General features: G+C 36.5%; 1 protein-coding gene and 1 long non-coding RNA gene across 3 annotated transcripts; both read right to left on the bottom strand.

The window, feature by feature from the left end:
- Window positions 1-1,745: 1,745 nt before the first annotated feature.
- On the bottom strand, window positions 1,746-10,482 carry LOC105061243 (DUF21 domain-containing protein At2g14520). Of its 2 annotated transcripts, none has more exons than XM_010945232.3 (11): window positions 9,830-10,482; window positions 9,264-9,340; window positions 9,086-9,169; window positions 8,819-8,932; window positions 8,604-8,690; window positions 7,168-7,307; window positions 6,988-7,075; window positions 4,146-4,219; window positions 2,750-2,871; window positions 2,367-2,620; window positions 1,746-2,132 (listed from the first exon to the last, which is right to left on the bottom strand). In XM_010945232.3, the coding sequence occupies exons 1-11, from the start codon at window positions 10,005-10,007 to the stop codon at window positions 2,088-2,090; spliced, it is 1,263 nt and encodes a 420-aa protein (XP_010943534.1). In that variant the 5' UTR covers window positions 10,008-10,482; the 3' UTR covers window positions 1,746-2,087. The 2 variants fall into 2 exon arrangements, with proteins under 2 accessions (XP_010943534.1, XP_073107664.1); XM_073251563.1 differs by having other exon boundaries at window positions 9,264-9,389; window positions 9,830-9,969.
- LOC140855567 (uncharacterized) lies at window positions 7,314-8,597 on the bottom strand. Its single transcript, XR_012138492.1, has 3 exons — window positions 8,075-8,597; window positions 7,696-7,803; window positions 7,314-7,617 (listed from the first exon to the last, which is right to left on the bottom strand). It is a non-coding gene; the product is annotated as an uncharacterized lncRNA (long non-coding RNA).
- Window positions 10,483-13,011: the final 2,529 nt, after the last annotated feature.

The following is a 13,011-nucleotide window of genomic DNA, read 5'->3' as shown; positions in this document are numbered from 1 at the left end:
TCGGTTGCTGAAGAGAGCAGTTTGTTTGGCTCAGAAATATTGCTAGTTTGATATTACTATTCCGTCCCTTGACATCTCTGATCTCTGGAGCTCTCTGGCTACCCCGACAGCGACCTGCAAGATCCTATCCATTTCTTGGGAGCCTCCTCCCCTAGGGTTTGTCAAGATTAATTTTAATGGCAGTATCAGGAACGGGAGTGGTGGAGCGGGCTTTGTCATTCACGGCTTGAATGGGAGACTTTTGGTGACCGATGGGTCTCATCTTTTCGAACCTTCGATTCTGATGGCAGAGCTTCACGTCGCTTGGGCTGGCATCACTTTTGCTAGGCAGCAGTTTCATATAGAGAGGATTTTTTTGGAAGGTGACTTTGCTATCGTTATTTTGTGGATTCAGGGAGACGTCAGATAGCTCAAGGGTCATCCACTTATTTGGGATGTCTGGATCTGTCTTCACCAATCTGCTGCAGTGCGAGTCCGATATATCTATCGAGAGGTGAACACTGCAGCAAATTGGGTGGCGGCTTTTATTGCTGAGCATTCCGACGATTGACTATAAAGACAAGGTGATGACTGCCCACTGATTTTGTGGAATTTTATGTATCTTGACCTTTGCGGCTGCTCTCGCACTAAATTGGTGTGATCACCCATTTGTATCAAAAATATATATATATAGCTGAGGAGATTCAAGTAATCAAAAAGAGAGAGAAAAGAAAGCAAGCATGCAAAAGAAGAAAAAAAAAAAAAGAGAAGTGAACCACAGACATAAGAGAAGAAGACAAAGGCAAGGGGTTTTCTCATCTCCATGGTTCTCCAGTTTCAAAGAGACTAAAAAGGTGGGTTAAGAGAAGCTCCTGCTTCCCTTTTTTATTTCCTTTGTTAATAACAATCCAAACAAAAAAATTTGATTTTCTATTCTCTTCTCTCCTATGTGTATGGACAATATTAGAACATCTTAGCCACTAGAACATCTATTGGTAGTTCAATTTATACAATATTGAAAATTTTCTACTCTAATGTAATATGTCATTTCTTTTTTGTTTTTTCTTCACCTCTCTTTTTTTTTTTTGTCTTTTTCTTTTTCCAACTAGGATAAAATGTAACTTAACCACAATGTAAGTGAGATCGGAATCCAAACATAGCTCATTAATTTAACGCCTAATAATTTCACCGACCATGCCAATCGGTACCCTCTTTATTGGTTCTTATATTGTTTCAATTGGGACTAAAATTCTAGAGAGCTTAAGACAGTAAATGCAGTATCAACATAATATACGGTTGTGCATCCTAATGCATTATAAGTACTTTTCGCATAAAAATCGGTACTCACTGTATTACAAATAAATAATTTACCAAATATCTTTAGCTATGGGTTATACAAGAACTTAAAATTTCCGTTATGAAATCTAGTAAAGATACTGGGCTCCTAAGAGGGACACTACATAGAATTCAAACCTTTTTCTTTTGATAATTCGATTCAAACTTATTTGAAGGTGGTTGCAGAAGGTACCAGCAAATCAGTGGTAAAGCTCCTGTGCTGCCCATTTCAAGAATACCCAGATAAACTCATCCCATTCATTTGAAGGTGATGTCATTTATGAAGCCTTGATGCCGGAGACCTGAACCAAAACTTGGAGTCCCCCACACCCAATGAGACGGCTCCATGTTCCATCCCACATCCATCTGAAATCTTAATCTTGATGCCAACCATCTCCCTCCCAAATTTTTCAACAAATAAATCATACAAATTTTAAGACAAATACAAATTAATTCAAGATGGATGGCAGTAAATACAAATTAATTGCTCTTTTGCTTACCAGTTGGAATCTAATATGCAAGCAAATACAAACCACCCACGAACTTCTCTCTCTTGTATCTATAAATGTTGCAAACTATGAAGGCTTAGCATCCACTCATAGCTTTACACATAGGACATTTTCAACACAACACACCACACAAAAAATTCTGGCTCACCAGGTGGAATTGATGTAGAAATGGTTCTTTATATGATGATTATGCAATATATCATGTATACATCTGACTTTCATCTGAAGAAACTTGTATTGAAACACAAAGTCTGAACCGATACTTCACTGCCGATCCTCATGATAATCCGTCTCATCAAATATCTCCTCCTGCAATGAAAAAGAAACAGGGAATCGGAAGAAAAAAAAAAATCATCCTCTGATCAATGATGAAGCAAAAGATCAAGAAGAAAAGTAACAAATTTTCAGTTGATCGATTAACTGAATTCTAGTGCATTCCAAGAATCTGCACCTAAGTAATCATAGTGTGGGTAGGTCTCCCACATTTGCTCACAAAAATAACTTAGCTGAATTTTATTCAGCAAACAAGAACATTTGAACTACCTGTAGTAGCTCTTCAATAACATCCTCCATTGTTATTATCCCAACAGCCTCTTCATCTTCACTTATGATGGGCAGGGGTTTATCATCAATTTGCAATACACTGGCTGAATCATCCCTGGTCCATTTTCTACCTCTACTATTGCCCCTGTTTAGCTTATGTGAAGTTGAAGGATGACTCTTCCACTTGTGTAGCTGCTTGGCACTCTCCACATTTCTTTCATTAGGCTTATCACCATCAATATTCAGCTTCAAATCTATTTTCAACCCAAGAATGGTAGGTAGGGGCGAAAGAAAGAAAAGAAAAGAAAAGAAAAATCAGAACTAAAATAATAGTTCATAAATAACAGATTGTAGGGATGCAAAAGCTTATATTTGGAGCTCACCACCATCTGCAATGTTGCTAGGCTGTTCTGTTGCGACTCTTCGCTTTACGACAACTGCCATGTGACTGTGACCCTTCTGAAACTCATTCAAAATATCATACAGAGGCATGTCTTCTAGAACCCTAACAACATTCAACAGTCAATTAAAATTATTTCAGAACCAACACATCTTGAAGCAATTTAAATCTAGCAGAAGTTTTGTGCTATTAAGTATATCAACCTCATTTATGGTAAAACTTTGAGGTAAAATATCATGTAAATCACTTACCGCCTCCTATACTTGTACAGCACAACAGCAGAAAGGAGTAATACTTAGCATTATATATCCAGGATTCAAAGTGCTTTCAGGAAATGGACATCATGTAACATGCAATTTTGTTTCTTTTCTTGATGGAAACAATATGACATGCAAAATTAAACCTTAATTACTGATTAGAGAGCTTTTGACACTTGCAAAAAACCAGATCCTTCGGAGATGATATGACTGTTTTACCTAGTTTGTTTGTATGCTCAAAAAGTTGTTTGTTTAATTTTGTTCCATTTCTTCTTGTTTCTTCTTTTTAACGTTATAATGCCACTACAAAGTGAGTGGAGAAATTGTGAACTTGTCTAGCTTCGATAATAGAGCACAAAAAAACCCAAAGAAGAATATATTTCATTAACATAGGTACTCTTCAATGTTCATGAGATGATGAAATATCAGTTGCTAGAATCGGGAATAGAAATATGTTTAACCAAAAGTATGATGATGGGAGCACCTTCTTATTATATGAATTGTGCTAGCACATCATGAGATGATGAGAACATGCTGGAAAAAAAACAAAGACCACATACACACAAGTTACAACATAGATATGTATGTATGAGCATGTGTGATTTTTTTTTTTAATGCACGCTCTCTACCATCAGATTAAACATTGATAAAACCAAGACAAATTGGAGTCACCTAATAGCATTGCAGCCTTAAACTATTCAAGACAGAGGCCAAGTTTCCCAGAAAACCACCAATCAAGCATGTCGTTCCAACTCCTGATAGCTGCTTCATCCAAATAGGTAGTTTTAAAAGATAAGAGCCATCTAGTTCCATTCCATTTTCACTTTAAAGGAACTTGATAAGAGTTCCCAAATCAGCATGATATAATCACAGACTCCATAAATAATCTGCAGCCGTTTTTTAAATGTCAAAATATTCATGAAAAAGCTGCAATGGTTCTGAATTTTGGAAAGAATGCCAATCATCCTTTTCCAGTTGAGACCAGAAGCCCTAATTTTCTTAACTATATCCCACTGTACATACTAGTGTTAAATTGCATGAATGCTAAGTTCTAACACTTAAGGATAGAACATTATTGTTGTCCTGTGAAAAAGATTTTTTCCCCCTCCAAATATTGCATACCGTGGAATCTTTCGAATTGTGACACTCTTAACTGGCACCTCATCATCAGGGTGTATGGACAATAAGTTCTTCACCTACAACATAATGAAGACATTTCAGAAGCATAAGATGAATCACGCATTTAAGTATATTAAGACACTGCAGCTTAGTCTACAAAATATGTAGTTAATATATTTGTGAAACAAGACCTTCCCAAATGAGCCAATCATCATGAATTAATGGACATGTCCAAACTGTTATTTGCTAAGTTGGGAGGAACTAAGAAACAGCAATTATGGTTGCTCGATGTATTTGTTAAATTTATTATATAGTATACACTTTATGTAATTTGTAACCTTACAGAGTCCCTCAACCAATTTAAAACCTACATGTGATCTTATTAGTGCTTACATCAAATACTTCAAATGCATGTTATCTTGTGTGACAATTTCCATTTGAAAACACAGTATACTTTCATCACCTTGAACTTTGGGTTCCCTGACATGTTCAACATTATGATACTCGCCTGTTTTCATGACCCTTCTTAAACCATGATGGCATTGTCTTCCAATGTCAACTCTTCATACTAAGAGCAAATGATATCAAGGCAGATGCTTTAAAGAAAAATTCTGAACTATGTGCACACATGCAAAGATGTTCAATGCTTCATGAGCTGAAATTTGCACATCTTTACACTAGCACAAGTATAAAGAAGTAATTATGTTGACTGTTTGAAACATCATCAAGATGTATACAGACACTGAGACACTTCAAAAGCCATGCCACATTTGTCTATTGCAGAAGAAACTAAATATTTAGTTCATAAATATGTAAATGGATAAGAAATCAATTGATAAAGCGACGACAATTTTGAAGATTACAATTATACTAAATTACATTATTTGTATAATTTACTCAAGTATTTGGTTTTGGTTAATTTTTGAATCAAGGTAAGCATCAAGAAAAAATTGGCGATTCCAGATCTAATTAGGTCAAATCAGCATTGGACCAGACAAGTGTATAAAGTCTAAAACTCTCTCCTTCACCAGAGTTGCGAAAGACGCCCATTTTTATGGGAATATGACTGCCCAGAAGAGTAGAAGTATGGTAGAAATCAGTTACCGAAGTTGAGCTTCCCCCCCAAAGTGCCAGGTTTAAGCCCTTGCCCACTCCCTGGTACTCCCAAAGATTTGGATGTTCATTAACGTAGTCCAACCAGCTGGTGACAAGTAATTTCCTCATTGAAATTAAGTAAAAGAATATCACTTAAGGTCAGTGACGAGATGGTGAAAGCTGCCATTGCCCAACTTATGCCAATTTGATGGTCAATCAGTAAACCACTTATCGACTAATGCTCATACAAAATATCCAATTGTTGATATGGCTTTCTGTCACATGTGCCTCATTATCAGTTAACTGACCCCCAAATTAGTTTGTATCGAATAGCTTAGATGTGATAGCTTCTATTAAGTTTGCACTGTATAGCGGTCGTCCTATCCAGTAAAAGAACACTTGCAGCATGGTTTGTGAGCTTTAGCCTTCTTTCGCCATGGCAATGAGCCCATGATTGAAGGTGTTGACTTTTTAACCCTTGCATGCTGATTTCTACAATAGTTGGAAGATTCTACCAAGGTTATCTTTATCCTCTTCTGCTGGTTAGTATTATCCTTATTATCCATTTAGTATCTTTATCAGCTTAACCATTCACAAAAAGCAGTTGAAACACTGAATAATGCTTAGATCCTAAAATTTCTAACCTGAGACAACCCTCCCTTACAAGCTTCCATTTTATTCAAATTTCTGTTGGTCGGGTTAATTTACTAGAATTTTCAGAGATCCATACATCTGCCTATGCTATTATAAGGTTTTAATTTAAGGCTAGAATTTTAAGCCCCAAGGCACTCTACATCCTACATAAGCTTAAAGTCTACCATTCGAAAGTTAACCTTAATTCTGTCAAATTGAACAGAAATTCCAGAATACTCCTCATTTTGTGCAAGAATTGCCCCCCCCACCCCCCCCCCCCCCCCCCCCCAAAAAAAAAAAAAAAAAAACAAAACAAAAAAACCAAAAAAAAAAAGAAGAAATCCTTATCCACTTAATTGACCTTTAGCACCTCCATCACTTCAACAACCAATCCTTAATTACTAGAAGGTTCTTTCCTACTCTTATCTTGGAGTATACCATTAGCTTGTTGCTGCATAATATGATTTACAATAAAATACACCACTCTCTAACTAAGAGTATGAATCATCTTATATTTACACAATGTATTGAACCATATGATTTCTAGTGTGCTTAGAATGAAATATACTGAAATGTAGCATATTTACATTGAATAACAATCAGAAAGCAGAACATATGATATTCATGTTTTAGTGTGTCCATATGTAGACTAAGCTGCTATAGTAGGTAAATAAGTTGATTTGGCACTAAAATTCAAGGATTCAAATCTTGACGGGATGTCCCGTAGGACACTGGAATGGGGTACCATCCTAAGTATCGGGACAAGACCATCATACCATTGTCTTAGTCAACACATCTTGAGACATCCTCAATTCCAAGTGTCGAGATGGTCGAGACATCGGCGCATTTTGTTCTATGGAAAAACCGGATCAGTCCCATCCCACAAGATTTAAAACCTTGCTAAAAATAGTTAAAATTATGTATGTGTTTCATTGCTATATCTATAAAATTTGCTTTTGATAACATAAATGTTACTAAACGTTACAGATTCAAATCATCAAACCTTTGATACTATTCACTAGTACTCGGAAGTTCAGTGGTATATATTGCATATGTTGTCATGAACAATTGCATACATATTACATCAGCCCACACACAAATAAAAAAAGGGCATTACCAGGATGAGACCAATTATGTTTGTTGGTTTTTCATAGTAAACTGGCACTCTGCTATGCCCCTTATTCATAATCAACTGCATCAAATTCCTGCACAACAAGTTACAAACAACAGAAGTTTCAACATATTACAGAGAAGGGATGATACATGTTTTTAACTATCAATGAGAAAGGATAAAAACCTATCAAGTTTTTCATTGATATCAATTGCAAAGGTTTGAGATAGAGGAGTCATGGCATCTTTGGCTTTTTTCTCACTAAGTTCAAGTGCTCCAGCAATGATAGTCGTTTCATCATGGGTCAGTTCTCCCCCTTTCCCAGCCTGCCCACAGGATAGGAAAAACTATCAACTTCTGATGATGCTAAATAACAAGATATGCAATGGTTAACGTTTCGTCTCATACATGAAAATATTGCCTAAACCTTGTCTACAATAGGCAAAATCCATCCAAACATCTAAAAGTTACAATAATATGACTATATAGTTTGGGAAATTATCCCAACTCGAGATTCCATTGGACACTGAAGCACCATAATTCACATTGTCATGGCCTACTTTAGAAGTTGCAATCTGAACTCCTGCAGCTCTAGAATCAAAACCTAGGCCAACACTAGCCCCTCAAATCTCCACCCTGTTATGAGATTGCAATATAACTACACCATTCAAAACAGCAACTGCCTAACAAAATTTCCTATTTGAGTCCACCTACCATTTGGTGCCTGCATCAAACATCCCATGTGACACCTGACTATAATGTTCGACAGAATGTTGTAATCACTATGCACTCTTGATATAGCTTGCAGCTAAAGACTGTTTGCTGTAGATGTACAATAAACAGGCAGTCAAGAAGCATTTAATGCCTATAGCTAAGTAAATATTAGAAGTTAAGGTAGCCCAAAAAAATAATAAAACCCAAAAATTATCTACTACAAGAAAACATTTAAAAATAGTTGTAATCCTAGGAAAATGAAAAATAGCATATCAATCAAGATGCTGTAAGTGATGGGCAGAACCCACTTGACCGTATTTCATATTCATAAATCAATCTCATCCACCACAAATATGTTGGGAAACATCATATCACAAACCTAGGCAAGACAGCAGCCCTGTTGAAAACATTGCTTTGCACCTCATCAACATAATCTGTATACCCACTTGAAGAACTTTCCTTGGGAGCTTACTGATGTTCCAGCAAATGTTCTTTCCAACGAACCAATTGATGTTCTCCTAGCTCCTGTTGGCATCATCATATTGGATAAACAATTTTCTAGCACTTATTTGTTGATCAGTCCCCCTATTATTCAATTAAGATATTTTATACCCTTCATCAATCTCCATGCTCATCAATGTGGTATCTGAGGCTAGATGTCATGAATGAAAAGCGAATCCTTCATTTGAAGAGAAAAAAAGAAAATCTATAAATGCCTCATAAGAAGCATTCAACCTCGGATTTCCATATAATAATATCAGTATACAAAATAAATAAATGTCAAGGGTGATGCAGCAATAGCTCTGCATGGCAAATTAAACCAGCTTTTAGATTATGACATTACATGAGAACAAGATGCAAAATGCAGAACGACATCATCTACAATTTGAATACACTGAGAAAGTTACCTCATTCCCATGTAAAGTAACAAGAGTTTTCAGCTCAGCTCTGCGGAAAAGAGCTACATGTCCTTCTCCCAACAAAAAGTCCAACAACTGAAAACTTAAGACCATAAATGATATTAACAACTACATATTGGAATATCTAAAGCACAAAGAAAGAGAGCCACAAAGAATTTTCAGATACGTTACAATACAATAACAGGCACCTAACAGATTACTACCTTGCTAATTGGATATGCCACAGGAAAGCAGATCCACACAAGCACACGGACAACCGGTGCAACTGCTGCTCCAATAGCTAACCCATGTCGAGAGCACACAGACTGTGGGATAATCTGTTGGCACACATGAAGGCAGTTAAAGGGACTAGATAGCATTTCTAAGTGCTCCTCTTTTTTTTTTTTTTTTTTTAATGGTACAAATTTCTAAGTGCTCTTTGTAATTGAAAAACAGAGGAAAAATGGACCTTCAGATGTGCAAAAGCTCACCTCACCAAACAGAAGTATCAATGTCACCGAGATCAAGATAGCACCCCATGCTGTGACCAAACTGTCAAGAAAAATGGGGAGAGCCTGAAGCAAAGAAAACAAGCTTATATATGTGAAAAAAGTGTTCCATTATCATGTCATAAGATGACTAACTGGAAAATATCCAAAAAAAATTTACCTCCATGGCTGCAGCATTGCATGTAAGAAGAGTGCACAACAACAAATGCTGTCTCTGCACAACAGGCAATATCTTGGCTGCCAAGAATAACCAGTACAATCCCATGATATCAGCATTTACCCTCTCCTATATACCATAATAAAACAGAACTTATTCTGAATTACAAAGTAAAATAGTGATCTTTATCATAGATATAAAATTGAACTATTGATGCTTGAGCTTGAATTTAAACATCAGTTGCTTCCTTCAAGATTAGTGATACAATTTGAAAAGGCAAGAAAAAAGGAAGTTAACAAGTATGGGCTCACATGAATCAACTAGGAAACCATTTTGTTTTCCCTTTTCTTTTCATTTCAGTCCCTCCTCATTGCATTTATATGCTTTGGAACTGCATATATTCTTTCCTCCTCTAACTTATTTTTTCCTAAAAAAGATTTCTTTATAACTCAACTGAATTTTTAAAATAAAATTTTTAGCCACTCTCAACAAAGCTTTTCCTCTATCCATATCAATCTTGGGCTCAATAATTCAATTTCGTTAAAAGTAATTAAAAGTTGCGGACATACCGGCATGCTTGCGGTCCTGAGGCGTGCCGGACTTGGCGAGGACTTCGAGATCGACAAGGCTAAGCGACATCAACCCCAGGGTGAGGCCCGACATGAGCCCGGCGAAGAGCACCAGCAGCACAATGATCACTATGTGCAGAAAGAACCGGCCCTCGCAGCAATGGTATTCCACGGCCATCCAAATCAGCTACTTAAAACACCACCACCTTTTCTCCTCTTCTTCTTGTTGTTCTTGCTTTCCTCCCTCCCAATATAGAAGCAAAGCAAAGCAAAGACTTCTTTGTGGCTTCTCCACGAACAAACCCGGCAAGAATAAATGAGACCTCTTTGGTTGTTTATTTTATAAAGAAGCAAAAAAGGTACGGAGTATTTTATTTCTTTTTTCCTAATTTTCTCTTTTTGTATGTGGCAGAGGGAGCTGAAATCTAACAAGATTGGATGAAAATTTTCAAATATATATATATAAAGGAATCTAAAAAATTAGGATGATATTGTCTTCATTTTTTTTTTCCTTCTTCTTTTTTAGACCCTCTTTTCCTGACGATCGGATCGAAGGAGAAGGAGGGGGGTTGAAGGTGGCGTATTGCACTGTTCTCGGACCACGAGAGAGGGTTTCTCCAACGGGAACGACGGCCAGCTGGAGTGGCCAGGGCAGTGATGGAGCAGGTAAGCGACGGGTGGCGATTTGACTGGAATGGTAATTACGAGGACTCCGTTCGGTAGCAACCGTTGGATTGAGCGGTTCATGTAGGGTCCATGGATGTCGAAGAAAAATAAAAAGAAATATTATCTAAAATTATGTTTACAAATACGATAAAACAATTTTACCTAGGGAAGTTGGCGGAGAGGAGTCAAAGATACGCAAGATAGTATAATATGTCCAGGACCAAGTTGCTTTCTTTAGAGGATACACAGGATAGTATAATATATATATTAAAAAATATATATATTATTATTAATTAGAAAATAATAAAAATTATAAATAATATGAGAGAGAATAATAAGTAAAAAATATTTTTTTTTTTCTGTTTAGGCCTTGCTCTGTTTGCAGGTTGATAGAAAGAGTTTTAGGACTCGTCTGATTCGTGAAAATAATTTTTTTATAATTTTTTAAATAATTATTTTTAAAATTAAAAATAAAATTTTGATATATTTAATTGATCATAAAAAAATAATTTATTATAAAATAACTTATGTTTGATTAGGCAACCATTTTTGTTAGAAAATTATCTAGAATATCTATTATATCCTTAATAAATCAAGACTATATTTTTTTAGTCCTAAAAATTTTGCTATAGTACTTCCAAAGATATCTTAGTCTTTTTACTATTTATTTATTTTTGATCATCGAATTAAATATAGATTATTCAGATTTCAACTTACTAAGTTTCAATATGCATGACTGGTGCAGTAAATATTTTAAAGATTAAAATTATTTTATATTATATTAAATTAATTTTTTAGAAGCTTTCTTCATGGGCTATCGAAGGTCGGGGGGAGGTGGAAACAGCAGGTGTGCATTGGGAGAGGCAGTGGCAAGAGCATATTTTTTTAGTCCTAAGGATTTTACTATCGTGTTTCAAAAGATATCTTAATTTTTTTACTGTTTATTTATTTCTAATCATCGGATTAAATATGAACCATTCAAATTTCAATTGGCTAAGTCATAATATACATGGCTGATGCGGTAAATATTTCAAAGATTAGAATTGTTTTATATCATATTAAATTATTTTTTTTAGAAGCTTTCTTCATGGGCTATTGAAGGCCGAGGGGAGGTGGGAATCGTGGGTGTGCATCGGGAGGGGCGATGGCACGAAGCAGCTGCGTGTCACTGGTGGGGGGTGGGGTGGAGGGATGGTGGCGTGAAGCAGCCACGGGCCACTAGCAGAGGATGGGGGGTGGGTGGGAACCATCAACTATGGATGCGCATCGGGAGGGATGGTGGTGTAGAGCAGCCGCAGACCATCAGTAGGGGTTGGGAACCATGGGTGCACATCGGGAGGGACAGTGGCACAAAGGATCGTTGGGAGGGGGGTGGGGGTGGGTGGGAACTGTGGGTGCACGCCGATAGGGGTGGTGATACGGAGCAGCTACAGGTGGTTGGTAGGGGGTGAGTGGGAATCGTGGGTGTGCACTGGAGAGACAATGGCACGAAAAAGCTACAAGTCATCCCAAGAGGACACAGAGTAGCCGCGGGCACCTAGCCACAAGCCGGTGGGGGGGTGCAAAGCAGCGGCGAGTGCCTGAGGGGTGAGGCACAGCCGCTGGGGGGTGGGCAGCACAGAGTAGTGGCGAGCACCATCAGAGGGGTGGGACCCTAGGCGTGCGGGTGGGCGAGAGTGGTGCAGAGGAGCTACGAGCACAAGGTTAGGGGTGGGGATGTAGAGGAGCTATTGGCATTAGAAGGATGGAGACGAGGGCGAAGGACCAGTGGGCGGGGGGGGGGTTGGGGTGGGTGTGGAGGAGCCATGGGTGGCACCTAGAGGAGTGGGGCATGAAGGAGCTGCACGTAGAGGAAGGAAGAAGAAAAAAAAATATTATTTTTAAAAAATTATATATAAAAAATAATAATATGTAATATATAAAATATCTTTATAATAAAATATTATAAAGAAACACCGTAGCAAAATTTTTGCTCCCAAACTTTATAATATTATATTTATATTAATATAAATATATTATAAATATATTATAATATAAAATTATATCATAATAGTTTATTGTATTAATATAATACTAATATATATTAATATTAATAAAAATATTATATTAGTATAAATATTAAAATATAATGAATATTATATTATATTCATATAAATATTAGAATAAATGAATAAAATGGAGATCTTGGTATATATCACTATTCAGTATTTCATCTTAACTATCCATTGATATTTTACAAAATCCTAGTCATAGGTTTTAAAATGATATTTTTTGAAAGAAAAAAATACCATCAATTTTATTACATGGGAAGTTTTAAAACCCATCTTATCCATGGATTTTCACTTTTTATGAAATATGAAAAGTGTCTTTCCATAGAAAGAGATTTTTTTCTTGTCTCTTATCTTAAAACTGTAATCAAATGAGAGACCTCCCTTCTCTCTCCCCCCCCCTCTTCACTTTCTGTAAACTAAATGAGTCCTTAATTAAATAAGTTTCAATGTACTAATTTGATTGTT

Source organism: Elaeis guineensis, chromosome 2, assembly GCF_000442705.2.
Source record: "Elaeis guineensis isolate ETL-2024a chromosome 2, EG11, whole genome shotgun sequence".
Taxonomy (NCBI): domain Eukaryota; kingdom Viridiplantae; phylum Streptophyta; class Magnoliopsida; order Arecales; family Arecaceae; genus Elaeis; species Elaeis guineensis.
The sequence above is the reverse complement of the archived record's forward strand: the minus strand, read 5'-3'. Positions and strand labels throughout refer to the sequence as shown.